The sequence below is a fragment of the Anopheles gambiae genome, chromosome 2 (assembly GCF_943734735.2).
Source record: "Anopheles gambiae chromosome 2, idAnoGambNW_F1_1, whole genome shotgun sequence".
Taxonomy (NCBI): Eukaryota; Metazoa; Arthropoda; class Insecta; order Diptera; family Culicidae; genus Anopheles; species Anopheles gambiae.
The window spans coordinates 38,215,096-38,238,483 of record NC_064601.1 but is presented as its reverse complement, the minus strand read 5'-3'; the positions used below and the strand labels follow the sequence as shown (position 1 = coordinate 38,238,483).

Sequence of the window (23,388 nt, the reverse complement as noted above, 5' to 3'; positions counted from 1 at the left end):
TAGAAAGCTGTCGGAAACAGTTTCATTTGCAAGTACTGGATATGAAAATGTGTCATGTTCTGTGCTGCTTCCGGGTGGCTGGTTCCGGTAAAAATACCACATCATCACTATCCACGCTCATGTGCAGCGTGGTAGTGTAACATTTCAATAATTATACGAGAAAAACGAAACCGTGCTTCAGCCGATGTGAAAGACAGTCATTGCCGGCTTCCCTTGGGGTGGGGAGGTATGTGTAATGGCCTGTGTGCCTCATTAAAGCTTCTCAAAATCCCCACATAGAAGCACACACAACATACTGTGGAGGTGCATCCAATACCTTCGTTTTACAATGTTGAAAGTAGTAGCAAAAACAACCATGTACGTTCGGGAAGCAACCATATTGAACGATGACAACCGACACCGTCTTTCTCTCAATGATACGCCACTCTGCCAGTGTGCTCGAGTGTATGTGTGTGTGTGTATTTTACTTTATTATAACATCTTCTCATGCCACCACAGCGCCTGACAGCGACACCCGTTTATGTCGGCGGGGTGGTGCAGATGTTGTTTAGTGGCGGAAACAGCATGACACACATACACACACACACTTAAACGCATGTAACACGACTCCTAGATGTCTGCCAACAGCTGTCACTGTCGTCTATGGCGTCGTCGCCAAAACGGTGGATGAGAAAAATACTTAACATTATGAATGTCCCGTCTGAATGGCGCGCCCGTACAGGAAACGGCTCCGAAACGGTGGAAGAGAGAAGCTGTTTTACATGCAAACTTATGTTACACCTCCTTCCCTCCCCCAGTCATGTACATATCCTTACACAAAAAGGAGTTTGCGGTTTGAGCGTTTTGGGTACACGGGAGGGGGTTTTAATGACATCCACACAAAAAAAAAAACAACTAACCACCACCATGACTTGCGCCACGCTGGCGACTTACGGCGAGCGTGTAATGTGAGATGCGTAGGTTCTAAGCGTACACCACCACGGAAGCTGAAGTCTATGTGTGTACGGTCGTTACGGCGCATTATGATGCCTTCCAATCCGACAGTACTTCAGAAAGGAATCAGTGTGTGTTGTACCACACAAATCACTCTTTTTTCTGTGGCACAATCTTTCTACTTGCCGGCCAAAAAAAGATATTCAAGGTATATGTGTCTTGATTTGTAGACCCACCAAAGGTATCACTACGAGCCTTGTATTTGACAGCAATATTTTGTTCATTCTTCTACTGATTCCGTTGGTTAAAGCTCTCCGATTTCTTCGTGTTACAGAACTGAATGACATACCTTTCTGATATACTACAATTTGTATGCGTAACAGCTTCATCAAAATGATGATGGTTGAATTTACATACTCCTGTCACGGGCAGCCCATGTTATGATCGCGATCATACGTTTCGTCCTCCATAGCATGGGAAAGGGCCATAGCGTATTGCTTTAGCCTTCAGCCCACCAGAAGCATTTTCTCAATTATTTATATCAAATCCCGGTAATAGTGAACCAAGGAGGTAAGATAAGGGTTTCTTTACTATTTTAATCGTTCCATTATTCTGTAGCACCACTTCAATCATGATGGTTAATGCTTCCAGCATGTTGTCGGTGAAAAAAAAGAAGAAAAAAAAACATGTAAAAATGATTCCATCTTCAGTTTTCATTAGAAAGTTTTTCCCTTTTAGTTGTTGTACTAAAGTATTCTTTTGCGATGTAGTTGCATCCCTCTTAAATAACGCTTTCTCTCTATATCGATTCTATCGGCTTCTATTCTACATACTATCTAACTATCCAGCTCTATCATCTTTCACTATAGTTTGCTACTACCAAAATATTGTACACTGTTTTCAGGAAACAAAGCATCACACAGCTAACACACACTCGTTCATACTTATCAATACATACTATGATCTTAGGTCCTGCGTTTATGCGACACCAAGCGTCTCCATCGTGTTTCGATGGGGCCTATGCATGGTGTCCTAACCTTGCTCTTATGAACAACATTTTTCCATCACACCATACAATTATAGTTGCTTTCCATGCTTAACAAAACGTTATCTAGATCAAACTATATTAAAGTATCATTAAACATCTACCTTACCCTAACACATATGTATTAGTTAGCAAGTATTGGAACAAACTAAACTAAAACGACACGTAGCTGCTAGACAAATCAACACAACACCACATCACATCACACGACCGAATATATTCGCTTTCCTCTTTTCGCTTCCATCCATAACCTTCTCATACTAACCGTTTTTCTTCAAATACTAACGAACTTTTCTCTTCTCTTTCTCTCCCTTCTATTTTCCTTATTTCCGTTTCCGATTAACCTGTGAAACTGATTTTCGTTTTCTATTTTCTGTTTTTCTATTATTCTATTATGATTGTGTTTAATTTATTGTCGATTGGCACCACTGTTTGTATCGTATTACTTTCCCTATTATGTTGTTTTAATTGTTTTATGATTTATCTTCTCTAATAATCAATATTACACTTTCAATAATAACTGTTTTTATGTTTAATCCTTGTTTTTTGTTTTCATTTTTATTTCATTCCCATATTTTTGTTTTCCTCCGTGATATGTTTCCATTTTGTTGTTTTTCTTTTTGTTTTTAACAACGTTTAGGAGCTGCTGGAGGTAAGTCTCACTGCTTGATATCATTTCGATCCCAGCCGACCGATGGAGATCGAATGAAATCGGGCCTCAGCACTGTTACGGTTCAAATAGTTACATTCACCAGCTCTTTACGAGCAGCTTGAGCGTTATGTTCAGCTGGCACAGGTGGTCTCACATCTTATGGGACGCCTGCTTTTTCGTATCACATTTCGCTGTTCGTATCGTGGTTGAATGTAACCAATTAGCTAACTGCATCGTCAGCAAGTTACACAAGCTCACCACCCGTACACGTACGACATGGATCGATACCGATTAACATTTTTACGACCGAACCATTTCGTTGCGATCGTTCCACTGTACCACCAACCGGTCGTCTTTCGGCATTTTTCGATCGTTTCCTACAGAACCCATTAATGGGCAGAGCGAATGATTTATTTTCCCTCGGAAACATGCCGCACGTGTTCAGAATAGAACGCCCAGCGAAAAGTGCGCTGCCGCAAAGGAAAGAAGTAAGCTTAGAAAATCGAATGACCATGCCTCCCGAACCGACAGACGAAGAATGTACCCATTCTGCATGTCTTTCCTTTCAGTGTCTTCATTTTCAAAGCTGCTTCTTCTTGCGCAAGTACGCGCTTCTTCCAAGAAAGCGTACCAGTGCTGCTTCTAGTCCGTACATTCTTGCCTTTCAGCCGGCATTACAAATCCACTAGAAGGATCACATTCCTTAGCACTATACTCTTATCGCTCGAACGAACGAACATACACATACTGATGATACCAAGAGCAATACATACATATATACCCGTTCGACATTCCATCTCGACACCAGGAGAATGCTGCCCTCGCATTGGAATTTCCAAGATGAGCAATCAAATTGTTATTCAAACGAGGGCGAAATGAAATTGATTAATGCCATTTTTCCTACCAACTACGTCTTGCTTCCTCGTCCCCTTTTTACACATACCATTCCCTTCCCATCCATCTGCCGAATTAAATGCGCAAACAGCGCTTCCATTCGTTGGTGCTGCTGTGAAAACGGGCTCATTCTACTGCACGGGGCATGGTTTTATTTTCGATTATTGACTAAAGAACTTTTAATGTCATTCCTGAGCGCACGGAACTGATCAGACCGCGTCAGACCGTCTGTCAGGCGGGCTGCTGATGTGCTTTTCCACTGCTGTCGGTGATGCATCCCCGGGAAAAACCGGGAACAGGATGAAGTTTTTGCACACTAATAAATGCCACTTCGTAAATTGCATAAATTCGAGCGGAATGGTTGGAATTCAATTACTCGATGTATGTTTCGCTGTATGAAATGCTCGAAAAAGGGCGCTGGGCTTCTTGTTAGCTGCTGCGCTGCGCAGGATAGAAGATAGCTTGTTTTTTACCCCCGTCCGCACACATTTCCTTTAGGGTATCATGTATGGCGCGTACATCGTATATCATCAACTTATCGCCCTGCGAAGGACCGTTGTGCTCAACATTATTTACAAACCCCGTACGAACCTCTCGCCGTACCATCATACCATTCCCGTCGTGTCTGACAGATGGCAGGAGATCGTTTGGTCACATTGTGCTGGCCGTAATTGATAGGGAAATTAATACAATTTTGATTAATTGAGTTGTGGTCGGACATGTGCGCCCTTATGTCGTTCGGCCACCTTCACGGACCGCCACACTGCCATAGCCTTTGAAGAGAGATGTATTGTAGCAGCAGCAAGATAATGCCGAGTGAAGTGATAGTCTTTTCGGTGAATGCAGTAAATAGCTTACATTGGAATAAAACGAACTTTAGCATGAAACATAGGTTCTAGGGATTGTGTGAATTATTTCAAATTTCATTCTGATTGATGATGAAATAATCAAGACACAAACTGCTCAATTCCCTTATTTGGTTGATTGAACATCCTTTTTCTTCCATATCATATACAAGATTCGCTTTATTCTGTAAATGTGAGGAACAACTTTGATAGAACCTTGCACTAATTGAGTTTAAAGGCACATAGTATCGTTGAAAAACAATTGCCTTGTACACAATGTAGCAAGCACACATCGATCGCATAAAGTGGAAGTTATTTCAGTCGAAGGTAATTGCTCCAGAGCTCCAAATGAATCGACGAAAAATCTTGTCTTCGTTATTTTTTCCTATCCCTTTGAAAAAGCAAACACTGCAAAATAGCATGAAATTCTTTCGTAGATGATAAATTATCTGCTTTCATCTGGTGTTATGCCTTCACTGAGATAGCTCTTGACTATCATGGAGTAGCAGAAGCTCCACCGTACACGAAAGAGCCGTGTGTCCAGGGTACGTGACTCGGACGATCTGGGTACAATTTTCCGGACGAAAGTATTTAGCTGCTCACTTTAATAATTATAATTAATTTTTAATTACTTTTATTAGCCCTTGAGTATCAGGCTAGCTGAATCCTAGCGTTTTTCTCCTTCCTCCCTCACATCCTCCCATCCGAATTGGGTCCTTTGGCCGGGCCCGGTTTGACCCTCGTTCGAAACGACAACAGCCCGTATCTCTTCTGTCAACACAGCAGCGCGGCAGTGGAGGGAGGCTTTAGAACGAGAAACTCATCGAACCTTGTCGGAATTTGGGTTCACGGAATTGTGACATACGGGCATCCGGGGTGGCGGCATCCTTCAGGTCCGGGGACGCTATTCGGACGCTGGCAAACTTGAAAGGGTGTACATTTCACCCACACCTTTACGCTGAAACGATGACGTTCGTCCGAAGCCCCTCGGAGTTAGTGAGCTTGCCCGCCTCGAAGCGCTCTAATCTTATCAGGACAGATTCTCCATTAATTCTTCGACACTCCCGTTTAAACGCCCATCCCACATCGCTGCCATCGGTGAAGGAAGCTGCAGCAGCATATCCCGCTGGGAAGATCGACTAATAGGATGAAGGCGTCCAGAGCGGATCCAAGTTCGGGTCATCCACAGCTACTGCTGGGCCGTGTGTTCTCCAACAGAGCAAAACAGATAAGAACACACCGATCGAAAACAACCGAAGCCATTGTGTGCGATGTATGCGCAGGGAGTGGAGCGTGAATCAGCCTTACACGCGTTCCTGATGCTTCCCGATGAATATGTATGACTATCCGGCAGCTGTCAGGCGAAAGCCAGGAGAACGCCCTTCTGGTACCACTTAACGCAGAGTGTCATTCTCTGCTGCCATAAATGTAAGGGCGCGTGTGTGTGTGTGTAAATGTGGTCAGCTAAATGTCCACATCCTTGTGAGCAGCAGCACCGACGTGGTCCTTCATTGTGTAATTTCCTGCCGGTCTGATTTAATTCTGTCCCGCGCTCGGGTTTGAAGTGATGATATGAGATAGCATTGGAAACAGGATCCATTCAAACTGATGCAAATAGCACACCCTACACACCGACACAAACCTATGCACCTAAGCTCGCTTTACCGCCATGCGAAGATTAGGATGGCAAGACAGTATGCGACCGGAGACACTGGAATCTTACATGTAATCAAGTAAAACGTTTTCCGATAGCTTCTTGTGAGGCGGTTTGGCCGGGTTAATGAATATTTCATGTCACCCCGCTAGGGCAAGGGTAAGAAGAGACGGCCGATCATCCTTCCGGGCATTAGCACTAAACAAAAATCCCTTGAAGATGTCTTTCGGGATGAGTTGCTTCTCGCATCCCCATCGTTCTCGTCGTTTAAAGGTGAGCTGTAATTTTATTCCCAGCTATCAACAGAATGGGAGGAGAACCGAATTCCCCGCAGACGAATTCTTTGAAGGACCTTTTTTACCATTTACTAAAGTTGTCGAAGTTTTTTGGTTGAACGATCCATACAACTACTTTAGTCTCTTGTGAACCGTTTTTATAGCGTTAGCATCTCATCGGGAATGGGACAGGTTTGTGCTATACATCCGGTCCGGTTGGATTGATCGAAAAGTTTCGTTTCTATTTAACCACTGTGGCTGGGGGGATGAGTCTGGACATCTTTCAAACTAATGCACCTACCCACCCCATCATGAGTTAGTTTGTTTAATCTACGTAAAAGCTTGACCCCATCAAAGGTCACATTTTAAGTTTAATCAAACTGATTTTCGTCGTCGAATGTGGCTCAGACTAAGACTATGAGTGGTTTCTATTGTTTCATGAATGCCACCACTCCAACTAAATGCAAATGCCAATAACCGATTGCTGCGTGCCTCAAATGCGATGCTGTCCAATAGAACAGAACATAAATTAACCACTTTGCCTTTAATAGGTGTCGGGCATTTGCATCGATGAATAATTTATCTTTTCAGGTTCTACCACTCCTGTTCTACAAACTCACACACACTCACCGACAGCCAATTGGTGCGAATATTAAAAGACAATCTAAAACAAAAATCTCAACCCTCAGCCGATAATTGCTTTATCGGTTGATTAGATTTTTTGCTTCAATGCATGCGTTCTCCGCCCTCGAAAATTGGCCGCGTTTTTGTTACGCACACATTTCCATTTGTTCGCATTGTCCGTCGCTAGGTTGGCGGCACTGGCAGGGCTAGCTAGGTGGAGACGAGAATAAAAGGAAGAAAGTGTGGGCTCTACTAATTTTCATTTTCGATTCGATTCGCACCACACTTGCTTGTGCTTGTGGGGCACGGGGCAAGCAAAATCAATATTCAATCATCATAACAGCAAATCAACGCTCTTTGAATCCCGTTCGTTTCAATTAGCGCTCGTTTGTATGTGTGTCTGTATGTACCATTCGCATCCCAAAAGGCATAGTGACAATGGTGACCTATTGGTTCTCCTTCCACCATCCAGAAACCTCGGCCAACAGGATTTGGGAGTTTGGAAGAACAATGATAAAGCTGGATTGATGTGTGCGGGCGAAAACGTCACAGGATCAATAATCTAATGCAGCCAGAGGAGAGTATGATTACCGGGATTATTTGGCCGTGTGGCCTCAACTATTACCTACACGCGGTGTGATGTTTAAGCCCCGGCTAACTCAGCTCAGATGGCTGGTCAGAAAATTGTGCTGGCCTGATTTGATATTTTGTTGCTGCTGCTGCCGCCATGAGGGAAGAAAGTGTGCCAGAATCGGAAGGCCCGTTTTGTACGGAACGGAGTGGAGAAAAATCAATTTCGAAACGATAAAATAATGGCCTGACAATGGCGGCGACACATGGTCGATGGTCGGTCGGCTGTAGCCGCACCGTATGTGTGTGTGTATAAAGGAACGATTGAACGAACGAACGAACGAACGAACGATACGTCAATGTGACACAGACAGCAGCAGCTCACATGTGTTATGGTCTCCCTGTTCCCGGTACTGGTGCCGACCATAAGTGTGGTTGAGGTGAAACACAACTCGGTAGATAAGGGACGGTAGTGAAAAGGGGTTGTGATGTATTTTGTTTGGCCTTGTTTCTGTTTTTCTCGACGGTTTGCTTCTTGTTGTCCGATCGATACGATGTGTTTTCACAAGACGAAAAACGAAAGCTCACCGGAGGTCGTTTCCTTTTTTGTTGTTATTCTCGTTTGCGTTGAGCTTGAATCAATGCCACGCTTCCTGCACCACGAAACCACGCGCAAGCAGAGACAAATGATGTTGCCTTTCGAGCGGGAAGGCAGGAACAATGGTGTAAGCTAGGCACGCTGCTCGGGCAGGGAGCAAATGTATCTATGTGAAACTTGCCGTGTGCTTTCTTGACGACAAGCCCGCTCGAACATCATAATCGAAACGATAATAACGATTATTATAGAAAATATATGATTGGAAGGAGCAAATACAAAAACGTGCTGTCACACACACACACACACACACATAATCGGGAAGAATGATTGGCATTATGGGCAGGCGTTGTGACAAGCCGTAAACGCTACGGCAGATTCAATTACCGGCTGGAAACGACTGAACGCTACACGTAACACGCAGCACATAGGCCACCAATCATCCAGCACAGCATATTTGTCCAGGGGAGTGCTAGAAAGAAAAAAAAACATGGAATTTGGCTTGGCTCGATTATGGTTTTTGGCTTTTAAACAGCATGCTGAAATGCATGCCTCGACGGTAGTTCATTCGGCTACGCTCCATAGAGCGCCATCATAACCGTTTACAGCCGCGTAGCGTAAATCGCAAACATGCCCGGGAGAAAAACGAAATTGATGCCCAACAGTTTTTTCCCTTTCCAAGCGGTTCCATTTCGCAATCTTACAATGGCTATAACGATACGAGATCGCTCCCCTTTGGCAGCAAAACTCCTGGAACGGCAAACGCCCCTTAAACTACCATTGTAAATTATTTCACTGTTCAAGTGTGTGTGTGTCTATGACTAAAGGAAAGCGTAGCAGGTGGCATAAACACTAATGGAAGGTTGTTGAGCCCATGTGGGTTCATCTTTCACCTTCTGCCTATCAGCCTAACGGTTCCCAAACATGCCATCGATCGACGTGTAGCGCTCTCCCGTAGTATTTGGTGGTCATTACGCTTGCTGTAACTTTTTGCCCTTGCTCTGTCGATGGCAGTCGAAAACGGTTCGATACATAACAGCGAACACAACACAGCCAGTAAAAATAACAGCAGCATGTTAGCGACTTAGCGCTCTGGCGGGCTCGTTCCACGGTACGCTCCCGTGGTCGTTCCTGATGTGATTTAAGATCAAATCGATGAAATAAATCACACGTCCATTACACACGCGCAGCTCCGCTCAGCAGTAGGTGGGTAGGTTGGAAGCGAAGTGGGGCGGTTTCCCTTGCCCTTTACACCCAAGGCACGACGCACTCCACCAAGCTACCGCTTCCGTTCGGTTCTAAATCACCCGCCGTGTCTTGACCGTGATTTTTCGCCAAGGTTGAAATATTTCCTAAAATCAACTTGTCCATCCGGTGGGGCGGAGAACTTCATCAGCTCCAGCGTCCAGCGGCCATCGAACGGAATCCATTTGTCAAACGGTCCATCGGCGTACATCCACGGTTAAACTCTTCCGAATGGATTCCCGCCCGCACCAGATAGCCTTTTGATTGATCGACAATCTGCGAGATTGATGGGAACGAAGGATAGACAGCGTCAGAGATGTGGCTTGTCCGCTTGTTCGGCCGTCCGTTTCGAAAGGTTCGACGATTTGTCAACAATCGCAACGCGTACCAGCAGCCGGAGTCGGTACGTGTTGGTGTTACGCGTAATCGCGTGCTAAAACGGAGGAGAAACGGACGAAGATAATCCACTTTCAATGCTCTCCGGCTAATGAACTAATCCTGCAATCCTTCTACGCGGAGAGTCTTGCTAAAAGTGGTTAGTCCCAACTCAGCTGTCACAGCTCGATGGATGCTTTCGCACATTCAGTCGGTCGGTCGTCGGCCCGCTGTGTGACACTAGTTCCCCGTTCCTACTACGGCCTAACACTGTTTACAATGTAGCTTTGATGTTAGGAAAAACCAACCGGCCCACGGCAGACAGTACCAACCCCATTTTGTTCTGCACTAGCCATTTACAGCATTAAATATGCAAGTGGTTGTCTTACTGTAATGGGTACGGGTTTGCTACAGCGCACCCGGGAAGCATGTTGGGCTCCAAATTACTGTTTTGTACCGCAAAAGTGAAGCGCCAGCAGTGCCAGTGGCAGGTCCCAGGCTCGGGTACTTTCCCTTAGCCAGAGCCGAGGCAGACCCAGGCAGTGTACACGCTTAATTGCGGAGTAAATTTTTCATTAATATTTCATCTCACCGTAATTAGGTAAGTCGGTAATGGAGAACTACACTCGCTACTCGCTCGGTGGTAGGGCGGGCATGTGTATTCCACCAGCCTACACACAGCACCGGTACACCATCCACCAATCCACCACAGGCACGCCATGTTCCATGTCGCCCAACAACAAAGCCCCGAAACGGCTCGTAAATTGACTTATGAAAAGCTTTTAAGATGCGGTTCGGTTGTCGTTCCGATGTGAGTGAAATGATAAGAAAAGGAGGCGGCAGCGTCTTCGTGCGAATGCTTGCCCTCCGTGCGGAAGAAGGAAGCACCTTTGATAGGATCACCTGTCAGGGATGACCATCATGGTACGAGCCGTCCGTCGCCCGGTCGGCCAGTACGCACAGTTGTGTGTAACTCAATTTTTAGATACCGCGTTTTGGGTTTCGCTGAAAAAAACACTTCATTTCCTTCCACCTTCCGGTGTGCAGTGTCCGGTGTAATGAAACCAAAATATTTTATCCAATTTCCTTATCGCACCGTCGCAGCACACCTTCCACGAATGATAGGAGTTTTGAAGGGCAGATTTTTTTTGTATTCCGCCACATCGTTATAAATAGGCGAGGAAAAATAAACAAACCAAGAGGCGGTGGTCACAAAAAGGAGACACAATGATGCATAGCCTCCGTAGTTGTGAAAGTATATAAATTCATAGAACTCTCCTGTACACGTAAACCCAACGAAGTGACGTTGTCTCACCGCACAGCGTAATCGTTCGTTATCATTCCAGGGGGGTTGACATGCGTACGTGTGAGCAAAAAATACAACACAACAAGCATAAGCAAGTGCCAAATTCCAAGTGCCATTCTATGCGTATAATTCTTAAAGCCTAAAGCGCCAGCCCGCCGCCAGCCTGACGGTGATGATGGTGCTGCCTCGTGATAGCCTGCCTGCAGGGGTAATTGAATTATTCACTTTCGCATCGCACGTTTCTCCTCCTCCAAAGCCGTTCCGGCGCTGTGTCCGTCTAGCGCCATCGTCGTCGCCGTCGCTCGAAGTGGCAGGAAAACGTGCAACGGCGCAACCGTCTCCCGCTGTCAGCAAACGGGGACACCCGGCGAGAAACGGCACCCAGCTTGACAGGGTTCTTCCATTTCAATAATTAACTTAGAAATGTTTCGAGTGTTTCGGGTGACTCGGGGATTTTTTATTTTTTCGTGTACCGGCCCAATCTTCACTCTCCATTGCCTGGCCGTATTCACGACGGTGGTAAAGTATTGGTTATAAAATTAGATCCCGCAGCTTTCTCTCTCTCTCTCTCTCACTCTGTCTGTCTCTCTCCACGTATCCGGCAAAGTCTTAACGCCTCTGGCCCCACATACGCAATCGATCACATACACAGTCTACGCGCGCAGGGGCTTTTGCCCCGATCCCAATGATCGATTTTCCACTCGCGTGTACTCGCAAACAATCGAACGCACCTCGTGTGCGCCTCCGCTCCTGGGTCCGCGCCAAGAGTAATAAACAAAAACGCTGTGCTGAGAAAACGCTGGGGCCCCCGCGCAAGCCGATGCGCTTCCATATTGTATTCCCCCTTGTAATGTGTGCTATAACTTGCAGGCGCTGTTGGAGGTGACGGAGGCGACGATGAGAACGACAAAGAGAAGGAAGAGGAGGCAGAGCGCGAACGCCAGGAGGCGATCCGTGAGGCCGAGGAGCGTCGCAAGGAGAAGCACCGCAAGATGGAGGAGGAGCGGGAGAAGATGCGACAGGAAATCCGAGACAAAGTAAGTACCACCCACCCTCTCTCTCTTTCTTCACTGATTGTGACTTTTCAGTAATCAATATCGAAGTAAATCTTTATGTTATTCATCATCACCCTCCCGTAGTGTGTGCGTGTTTTTTTTATCTCGAGCTAACATCCCAAGAGGGTGAAAAGTCTTGATGGCATTAGACCCAACCCCTCAAGGGTCCTTTGGGACGGGAGAGCTTATTGATTTAAAGCAGAGACTGACAATCTGTAGCAAAATTAGCGCAGAGTGGATGGAGAATGTGTCACACGGGTGAAATAATGAAGTTGGGGAAAGGAGAATTGCATACATTTGGGCGTTAAAGCAGCCTGAATGTATGTAAATACAGTTTCGTTTTAGACTGCTTATAGCAGACTTTAAAGCACTTTAAAATGCAAGGTGCCTTTAAATTTCTTTCTTTTGTTACTAAATTTCCATCAAACTGGTTCAAAATAAAGCAACCCTTAACTTTGAGGCTATCTCACAAGTTTCTGTTCAATCAACGTTTAATTATGCAAAAGCGTGCAACGGACAGGAGTTTTCAGTTTGCTTTTAGTGAACATAATACCTTCCTTTCAGAGTATTTTTTCCATGATTCACTCTAGCTCTCCAACGACCAATGCTAGAACCAATGCATCAACCACCGTGAACAACAACTTTTACAACCACTAAACTAATAAAACTTTGCTCACACTTGGCAGAATAATTATTCAAATGGTTAGCTTTCCCACACGTGTGCTTGCTATGAAGCACCACTGAACGCTCGCTGTAGAAATAGTTAATTACTCCAAAGCCTTGCCAACTAGGTCACCGACCGGGACTGGTGGAAAGGTAGGAAAGAAAAATAAAAGCAGTTCTGCTCTTTTTTCTCACAACGGGGTAATATATCTTTACCTCCCAGCTCATGCTCACGGGCCGTCGTCGTGTTAGATTGCCGTAGCAAAAGCAAAGGAACTCATGACCGCGTTTGGCTAATTGCTAAAGCTTAGTACGAACTGAAGGTGACACACATACTACCTACTAATGGAGTCGTAAAAGACTGGAGTCATTCGTTGGCGGTGTCTTGGCCTGCGATGGAACCATAAAGGATCGGAATCGTAAAGGATGATGAAAATAAAGAGCAAATGTTTGTGGCCAGGGTTTCCTGCACACTGAAATCATACGCACGTTGAAGGCTTGTAGGTTTGTATAGGATAGGGTTTGGCCATTTTTTCTCTTAAAGTGTGCGTTTGTGGGTGAAATGACAAGCTGTAAAATCAATATCGGCCAAGCTCTTACCCTTAGTGGTGGCAGTGCCTGCGAGTTGACCAGCTTTATGCTAACGAAGGCAGTTTTTGTATACTTTCTCTTCACTTTTCTTTGCGTGCGTAAAGTTAAACCACGTTCGCAAAAAAGACACTCTTTGATTTGTGCCACTGTCAGCAGTCGGAGCAGTCGATGGGCGCTCCGAGCCCAACTGCTTACAACGGAGTACACAATCCAAGTGAATCACAAAGCTTACTGTAAAACTTCAAACTCTTCTTTTTTTCTTCTTTTTCTTCGACATCCCTATTGAAGCTAAGTGGATTGCTGTAAGAGGAAAAGCTTACACAAGAAGAATGTTGATCCTTTCTTGCGTGTCGCTGATCCAGCGTACATTTCAGCGTACATTGCGAACTACAAAGTTACGACCAGCTTGCGTACAAGTAAATGTTTTATTTCTTTTGCTGTTTTTTTTAACGAAAACCTACGCAAAGAAGTTCAAACTTCCGACTTTATTCATCGCTCCGTGCTTTGTATGTCTTTGGCCCATTGTAGAGTTTAGTGAGTTTGGCTTCTTGAGCAAAAGTGGACGTAGTGGAAAAAATGGAAAAATGGTTTGTGAAGCGTTTTTTTCACCTCCCTTGTGCATACTTTTTGTCCGCTCGTTGACCTTCTGCAACTCATTTGCACAAAGATGAAGTTCTCTTTGCTTTACTCTCTTTCGCAACGCTTCCTGCATTGCCAAAGAGGTGCCGGTGTTGTACAAACAGGGGGGGGGGGGGGGGGGGGAGAGCAACAACAACAACAAAAATGCTTTTCTTCAAGACGACAAAAAGAGAAGAAAAACAGCACAGACACATTGCCGGACACCGGATGGTATGGAATTAAAATGAAAACCACCCCGAGCCCCGAGTGGAGTGGCAAGATGGAGACGCGTGCCAGTGGAACCGTGTGGTCTTTCCGCTTTATCGCTGTACACACACTTTATTTACATGCAATTAAAAAGTTTCACTAACATTAATTTAGCATAAAAGACGTGCAGCACTCGGCAACGGTGGCGGTGGTGGTGGTGGTGGTGCAAGCAGCCGAACGACGAAGACGCCAACAATAAACCTCCGGACGGGTAGCAGATGGACTGAAAATGTGTAAACGAACGAACGAACGAACGAACGAACAGCCCTTGCGAGCCAGTGGTTCCAAAATGGCGTCAAATCTTGGCGCAGGATTTATGGACTTTTCCATTACAGTGACAAACAGTGTTGTTCGCTACTTTTTTGCCTTTTACGTTCAGTCGACGTGGTGCTGGTCGTTCGTCCAAGTCGCCGTAACGAGTCGCTTATTAATGCTGCTAAATAAACGTCTCATAATTGGAGTGTTTTCGTAGCGGTTCTTTCGTAAATTATAGCTTACAGCAAAACTATCGACAAAACTTTCCTTACCCTTGGGGTTGGTAACAGCCAGCAATGTATGGAATGGATTTTTCCGTCCAGCCTGCCCATACTTCTTTGGCTCTTTGAAGCCGACGCTCCTTTTCCCCTTTTCGGGCGGGTCCGATAAGCATCAGTCGCTACTCGCGTTGACCCACTTGATTAGGCCGCGTGTTTGATGGCTGCGTGCTGAAACGTTGCGTGCCTTCGTACCGTATACTTTCGACGCCTTATCAATGTCAAAATCTCACAGCCTTTGCATACGCGAGTATGCGGACCGATGGGGTTTTGCGATGGAGGTTTCGATAAAGTCTAAATAATTTGCACAGGACGTCACACCACATCCTGCTTGCTGAGTAATTATTAGTTCGGCCACTTTTTAAGGTTTGCCTTGCGTATCTATTGTTGTAAAGCTTGACGCCCGCTTACAAAAACAAACGTATTCCCGTTTTGGTAAGCGAAGCTTAAAGCGACCAGCTTCCTCCAGAGAAAAATGTATCCTTTTGTCACTTGTCAAAATATCACGTCTACCTTCGCACTCTCCGTAAAATGAACCCTGCTATCGTCGAAATTGTAGGCACACTCGCGCTCCATGCTTTCGCTACGGCACGTTTTAATAATGCAAATACCAATGACTAACGGCTGCAAGCGAGCGTGACTAAGCACTTAAACGTGTGCAACGAGTAGCGTAGCTGGCTGGCTGGCAGGCGTAAACTCTTGCCCGTTCGCTGGCGCCGGACACAAAGCTTATTATGGATTTGAATCTCTCCCCCTGACCGAATCCATGCATCTTTTTACCCTATGTTCTTTCCCTGTGTCTCTACATTACTGGCGACTGGATTTGCATGGCGTGAAGTTGATGAAGCTCAAAGTGCACTACTGCGAATGGTACGCCCTTTCTTTGCCTCTTAAAATGTGCCGGAAAAAGAGTTTAGTGCTCCCATACACAATGGCACCATGGACATGGACATAGTGTGCAGGATGTCTCGTGTACCTATTTCGTTTCCGGACTGTTTGTAAAAACCCCTGGTGTGTAAGTCTGTGGCACTTTGTCGGTCACAATTAGTTACCTCTCACTCTCTCTCTCTTTCTCTATTTCTGTGTGTGTCCCTCTCTCTCTCTCTTTCTCTCTCACTCGTATCCCTCTTATGGGGTAAACTGAACCGAACCATACCGAGCAAACAGTGTAAAGTTAGTAAGCAGCTTTGCGACCACCACCAAACACCAACATTTTGCGTGTTTCGATGAGCTTCGCTTCCTCTTGGTGAGTCGTTTGGTTTCACCTTAGGGCGACCTCTACAGCAGCACACCAAACATTGTGTGCCCCACAACCGAAACAAGGCACCAGCGGCACCTAGTAAACTGACCAACGACCATTGCAAGCACCATGCTGCTGATACGCAAGTTCACTCAACCGAACTAAGTCGAGTGGCGGGGCAGGGAAAGATTAGAGCACGCCATCGTTTGCGGTGCATTGGGCTGTATGCACCGACACGAGCGCGCGCGCTCTCTTTCTCTCTCTCAATCGCTCTGATTGCGTTTTGCTGATGGGAAGGTGATGTACTGTAAAATTTTACACCTACTTACCGATTTTGGGCCGTTCCCGTTCCACTCAAGCGAGGGAACTTTCCCATTTGGTTCGCCCCTGGTCGGTCGTAAGCACACCGTCGTCCGACATTTTGGCAGCATGTGGGGCAAGGTGGAGGCAATGTGGCAAGCAAAGTTTATCTGCTGGAAACTCCCGCTTTGCTTAACACACTCCATTGCACACCAAAGCGAATGGTGACGGCCGCCCCTGTTGGGATGCTCGGGAAAGAAGATATTTCGTCCGGATCTTGCTGCCGTGGCTGAAGCACCCTCGGGAGACTGGTCATCCTGTTGTGTTAGATAAGCCGAGCCGTAGAGTATAATGTCCCACGCCTCCTCTCACTTATATCACTCCTCTTTGCCCATCTTTGATTGAAGTTGTGGCCAACTTGGTCTGTGTGTGTGTCCATTTTCCAGCTGAACGCATTTGAGTGCAGCTTGGTCCACTGAGACATTTAACAAAATCTTATCGTGGCAGTCCCGCACGCCCCAGGTATGCTTACAAGTAGACGCTTATTTATGGCTCAAGAGCTTTCGTGATCTCCATTCGATTATGTCCTTCAAGGTGCCGTGGGCTGAACTTCCTACACACACACACACACACCATTGCCCCTTAAGAGCGTTTCGAAAGTCAAGCAACCTTGACTTGCCCGGCCACGTTCCATTCTGTCACCGCCTGTCTATGTACATTCTCATTTCCTTGTGACCTGCTCTCGCACTCCACTCCTCCTCACACGACCACGCATCTCTTCGGTATGGTTGTAAAAATTAATGACTAAACATTATCCTGCTTCAGCACCGGCCGGCGACCAGTCGACGACAACAGCCCTCGATGATCGCAACGCATGGCGACAAAGGTCTACCATTGGACGTTCCTCGCCGGTACGGCCGTTAGGCCGCTTTGCGTGCTGATGTGCTGGTGTACCCATCGGTTCCCACACTCTCTACCACCCACCCACCGCTACCCATTACTGGTGGAGGAGGGAAAAAAAGTTCCTAATCAAATCACGTAACGAAAATAATCGTAGATTTGCCATCGTTTCGTAACAAACGCTCAAATGGTGGCTTTGCTTTCCTACTTTTACCGCCACAAACATCTGCGACCATGGGCAGGATAGAAATCCACCTCTCCCGCAGTAGGATCACCACCACCTTGCGGAGTATATTGTTTTGCTTTTCCACTTCCTGCCACCAAAACCACAACAACGCACCATCCACCGCAGTACACTGGTGTACGCGCATTTTCCTATTCGATCGAACGATGATTATGGCCGTTGTTTGGCAGTGAGTGCTCGAGAACGTTGATTTTGTTATCTCACGTCATTTTGCAACGTCTTTATGATTGTTACACAAGACGCTCTTCACTTACTGCACTTGCCACTAATCGTACGTAAATGGGAGCGCGATAAAGGTCACTCAGAGGGCAAAGCCGAGCTTATAACCATCAAGCCACGCTGTCAAAATTCGACATCTTGTTTGGCAAGTTTTTTTCTCCATTTTATGCTGACTTTGTAGAATCTTCGGGCACATCTAATTGCCATCACGGGAATGCTTATCCCTCCCGCTTTGGGTCGATAAATTCAGCATTAATAGCCCCAACCGTATGTTGTAGCTTCTTCAAGAAAACATCAAAAGAACTGAACGGGTGCGGTGGCCCTTGGTGCCGTGTGGGTACCGTTTGCCCGAGGTGGTTATGCTAAGAACTAAGCTTCAGTAAGTCGATTGTACCGCAAAAGGTATCCATAACCGGGACCTGCACCGGTTGGTCTACCATTCTCTGGTACAACGGGGGACGGGCGGACCGGTTTCGATAGTTCGAGCGCATATCAACCGAACCCGTATCTCACACCCTCCAAACCATACCACTGTAGACCCCTGTGAAGCCTTCGGGCGTACTTCCCGGAAGGAGATCGTACCAGGGTATGCGAGCACGTGTGTGTGTATGTTTATTTGTATGTATAAAACCGATCGGTACACGTACTCAACGATGCGTAGTATGGTATGCAAATGGAATTAAATTTACAATCCCCCTCGAGGCGTGCCTAGGTGCAGCTGACTGGCGGTGGGACGGAACGGAGTCGAAGGTCGATGGATGGACGGACGACCCCCGGACGGGCACCAGTGCAAACAAACTAATCGAAACGTTCGATCACAAAAACCTGAAGCCACATCAAACGATTGCGATAGAGAACGAATGTGGGCCGCTCTCGAATCTGTTTTCCTCGTACACTTTAATCCGATCAGAAAGAGTTTGTGAGCTCTACAGGGGACGGCAGCCGTCAAAAGGGGGGAAGAGGAGATCGGTATTGATATTGCCAGCAAATATTTACTTTTCAAAATCGGATGCACTTTACAGATTTCCTTGAAACTATGCAAACATTGCAGCACTAACGTATCACAAGCAAAGGGCCACTCCGTACGTCCCGAGTATTTTACGTCCTGTCACAGATTGTTGCAGTTTTTTATACACACTGGCAATTGTACGGGCGGAAATGAAAGCGACCTCAATTATTATGTTACTCGAAGTAGCATTAAACCTTCCAACCATCCCCATTACCAACCATTTACTGCGATTTTCATCGCAAACTGATTGGCTGCTTAAACCCTTTTCACTACCCACCGATAAGCTTACCGCTCTCGATCCTGCCGACCACAAACAACGGACCGCGGGGAACGCTGTGAAAATCTCCCGGAAAGTTTGCAGCGGTTTGCGCTGTGTGGCGATGGCGAGAATGATTTTGAAGGATTTCGCTTTTGCAATCCTTCGTACCGGTTTGGGTGGAAATTAAATTAGAAAAGGGTTTCATCAGACACTTGCAAAGCTTCTACAACGGTGCAGCGGTGCTCTGCGGAGAGCGTGGCATCAGTGGAAAACGGTTCCAAAACAGTTTCCCCTTGCCCGAACGAAACACGAGCAAATGTGCAAATGTGTCAGACCGATGTAGTAGTAATTGTTTCTTAGTTATTTGTAGAAATGAATCGCTCACGCGCTCTCCCAGCTCGGTCTGTGAGTGAGTGGTGTAGATTATTTGGAATAACACGTATGAAGGAGGGCAGTTTTGGTTACAAAGCTACAACCATAACCAGGGGGCAAATGCTCTCCTTGGGATGTGTGATAATACAAAGTCGGAGTGAGCGAAACCTTGCTATTGTTAGGCTGGTTCGTAGAAATCCTCGTTAGGTGAATCAATGCCTGGAACCGGATTACTTTCCGGCTCGAGCTTTGGAGCGAATTTCTTCCAAATTTTGATCGCGTGCCAATGCGCAAGAAACAGGTACAAAATTCCTCTAAATTGTTGGGGGGTTAATCCGATCTTAGGCACATGAAAATAATCTGCCTTTTTTGTTGGTTCGCTTCTGCTCGGTAAACCCACAAGAGGGTGGTTTTCTTTGTTGCATTGTTCTTGCGGGAAATTCCTAATTAAAGATAATCTCATTTAATACAAGAGGATTTTTTGGGATTGTTTTTCGCTTACAATATTCTTCAATTTCTGCATAGTCGCAACGATGGTGATTATGGTCGTATTTTACTTTGCATCAAAAATACAGTAATACAGAGCTTTGTAAACATTTCTACATTGTAAGTTGTATTTTTGTTATTTTTATAGTTTTTTTTGCCTGACAATTTATTGTATCGAGCTCAAAATATACCATTCCGGCCACTTATACTGAATTAATCCTGCCAATCGTCAATAACAAGCATTAACGAGCATTACGCACCATCGTTCCCTGGGTGCAGCTGTTATCGGGGATTAAGAATGTCTCGATGGTGCAATTGCTGCTGGTCTCTCGAACTCCCTTTCCCACGATATTTTTTCCTCTCTATTGAAAGTGATATTCTGCATTTTATTGCTAAAAATCGTATGTCGGGTAACCCCACTCGATCAGTGGAATATTTAAAATACACTAAATGATTCATTGCTCTGTAATGGGATGGGATCCGAAGCCCTCCGAGGGATAACATAGGCTCTCCCATCCAACTCCTATTCCGACACGTCCTCGTCGTGCAGAGTGGTAACATGTGCCTCCATATATCCTAGCTTGGGTACACGGGCTAGATCCAACCCCTTGGGCGGATGGTGGCATATGGCGAACCAGGAGGGGGGTGGGTATCCCGGGAAACTGGGTGCCTGAACGTCGGGGGGGCAACCCGACGCAAAATAAAACGGCCACGTGGGCGCAGGGCCAGTCACCCAGTCTCACGTAACAACTGACTACAGAAAGCATCAGAAGGATACGAAACGGACTTAACGATACCGACCCAACGCAATGCCCCCGGACAACGATAAAAATGGGCTCATGGAACGTACGCACTCTTAGCAAAGCCGGAGCCTTGAAACAACTTGATGACGCCCTAGCCACACTGAGCATGGACCTCGTAGCTCTACAAGAGATTCGGTGGCTAGGGAACGGTGTGCACAACAGGCGTGGTAAGCAATGCTACGACATTTACTACAGCTGCCACGACCGCCACCACGTGCTCGGAACGGGTTTCGCCGTAGGTCCCCGGCTGAAATCCGTAATCATAGATTTCAAGGCTATAAGCGATAGGCTATGCACCCTGCGCATGCGAGGCAAATTTTTTAATATAAGCCTCATAAACGTTCACGCCCCTACCGAAGATAAAGAGGAAGAGGAGAAGGACCTTTTTTACGGCCGCCTCGCTAGAACTATAGATGCGTGCCCCAGGCATGACCTCAAAATCATCCTGGGGGACTTCAACGCAAAAGTCGGTAGGGAGCCAATGTACCGCCAATACACTGGCTGTCACAGTCTGCATGAGCACAGTAACGATAATGGTAGTAGATTGGTCCAGTTCGCCGCAGCGAACAATCTGGTTGTAGGAAGTACCAAATTTGCGCGGAGGGACATCCACAAAATGACGTGGGCGCACCCGGATGGCGAATCCTTCAACCAGATCGACCACGTGTTAATAAGCCGCCGACGACAGTCGAGCCTGTTAAACGTCAGAACTTATCGAGGAGCCAATATCGATTCCGATCACTACTTGGTTGGCTTAGTGATACGTTGTAGAATCGCCCGCCCCCGCGCCAATGGGGGCGGAGAAAACACGCAGCCTCGGCTCAACACGGACTCTCTAAGGGACATTACTGTCCAACAGGAATTCAAAGCCGCTTTAGACGAGTCTCTACTACCAGAAAACAGATATGAAACTACGAGCGAGAGGTGGAACGCTCTAAAAACAAAAATAATAAACTGTGCAAGAAATATACTCCCACCACGTCGTGGCAACACCAAATCTGGCTGGTTCGACGATGAATGCAGACTAGTGACCGAACGTAAGAATACTGCATACCGAGCAATGCAGCAACGGCATAGAACGCGGGCATGCGCAGAGGAATATTCACGGCTCAGACGCGAAGAGAAACGAGTTCACCGCTCCAAGAAGCATGCTTTGGAAGAGCAAAACATGCGGGAACTCGAGCAAACCAGAGAGGCGTACGGACCGACACGAAAGTTTTACCAAGCGATAGCAGGTCACCGAAACAACGTTGTACCTAAGGTAACCTGCTGTCGCAACAAGGATGGAGATCTGGTCAGTAACCAGCCAGAGGTCCTCTCGCGGTGGGCTCAGTACTTTGATGAATTACTCAATGACCAGTTTAGCGAACAGCTAGAAGCGCCACTAGCAGATAATGTCATGCTACTGCCACCTAGCATAGAAGAAACACGAAAGGCTATCCGTCGGCTGAAAAATAACAAGGCACCCGGAACCGACGGAATTGCAGCCGAACTGGTCAAGAATGGAGGTGCACGACTAGAAAACGAGATTCATCAAATTGTTACTGAGGTGTGGGATAGCGAATCGATGCCTTGTGATTGGAATCTCGGCATCATCTACCCCATATACAAGAAGGGAGACAGGTTGGACTGCAACAACTACAGGGGTATTACGGTGTTGAATACTGCCTATAAAATATTCTCCCTGATCCTTCAGGATCGCCTTGTCCCGCACGTCGAAGAGATAGTAGGAAACTATCAAAGAGGATTCCGAAACGGAAAATCAACCACTGATCAGATCTTCACCATGCGGCAGATCTTGGAGAAGATGGCTGAATACAGAAACGACACATACCATCTCTTCATAGATTTCAAAGCCGCATACGATAGCATAGCCAGGGTAAAACTGTACGACGCTATGAGCTCATTTGGAATCCCGGCCAAACTGATAAGGCTAGTTAGAATGACTATGACCAACGTCACATGCCAGGTGAGGGTGGATGGAAAACTCTCAGGACCTTTTGCTACCACCAAGGGTCTGCGCCAGGGGGACGGGCTTGCCTGTCTCCTATTCAACTTGGCGCTAGAGAGGGCCATCCGCGACTCGAGGGTGGAGACTACGGGAACCATCTTCTATAAGTCAACCCAGATCCTGGCATACGCTGATGATATAGACATCATTGGTCTGCGGCTCTCCTATGTAGCAGAAGCCTACCAAGGGATTGAGCAGGCGGCAGAGAACCTCGGATTGCAGATAAACGAGGCAAAGACCAAACTGATGGTGGCAACATCAGCGGACCTACCAATAAATAATCCAAATCTACGTAGGCGTGATGTACAGATAGGTGAACGCACTTTTGAAGTCGTCCCAGAATTCACCTATCTTGGGTCAAAGGTCAGCAACGACAACAGTATGGAAGTTGAGTTGCGCGCAAGGATGCTGGCTGCCAACCGGTCATTCTACAGCCTGAAAAAGCAGTTCACCTCAAAGAACCTGTCGCGACGGACGAAGCTGGGACTATATAGTACCTATATAGTACCAGTACTCACATACGCCTCTGAGACATGGACACTGTCCAAATCTGACGAAGCCCTCTTAGCCGCGTTCGAGAGGAAGATGCTCAGAAGGATACTTGGCCCCGTATGTGTGGAAGGACAATGGAGGAGCCGCTATAATGACGAGCTATACGAGATGTACGGCGACCTCACTGTCGTACAGCGTATTAAGCTCGCCAGGCTCCGGTGGGCTGGCCATGTTGTACGCATGGAAACGGACGACCCAGCCCGTAAAGTCTTTTTAGGCCGTCCACAAGGACAGAGGAGGCGTGGTAGGCCCA

The 23,388-nt window shown here is 46.5% G+C and overlaps 1 protein-coding gene across 32 annotated transcripts in view; it reads left to right on the top strand.

The window, feature by feature from the left end:
* Positions 1 to 23,388, top strand: part of LOC4577453 (complexin) — a 176,648-nt gene that overhangs the window by 129,433 nt on the left and 23,827 nt on the right. For 15 of the 32 annotated variants that reach the window (XM_061652886.1, XM_061652885.1, XM_061652890.1 and 12 more), the window contains 2 exons: positions 2,619 to 2,630; positions 11,884 to 12,050. In XM_061652886.1, coding sequence (XP_061508870.1) covers positions 2,619 to 2,630; positions 11,884 to 12,050 — 179 coding nt within the window. The remainder of the gene's footprint in view (positions 1 to 2,618; positions 2,631 to 11,883; positions 12,051 to 23,388) is intronic. The other 17 variants (XM_061652898.1, XM_061652899.1, XM_061652906.1 and 14 more) reach the window with 2 other exon arrangements.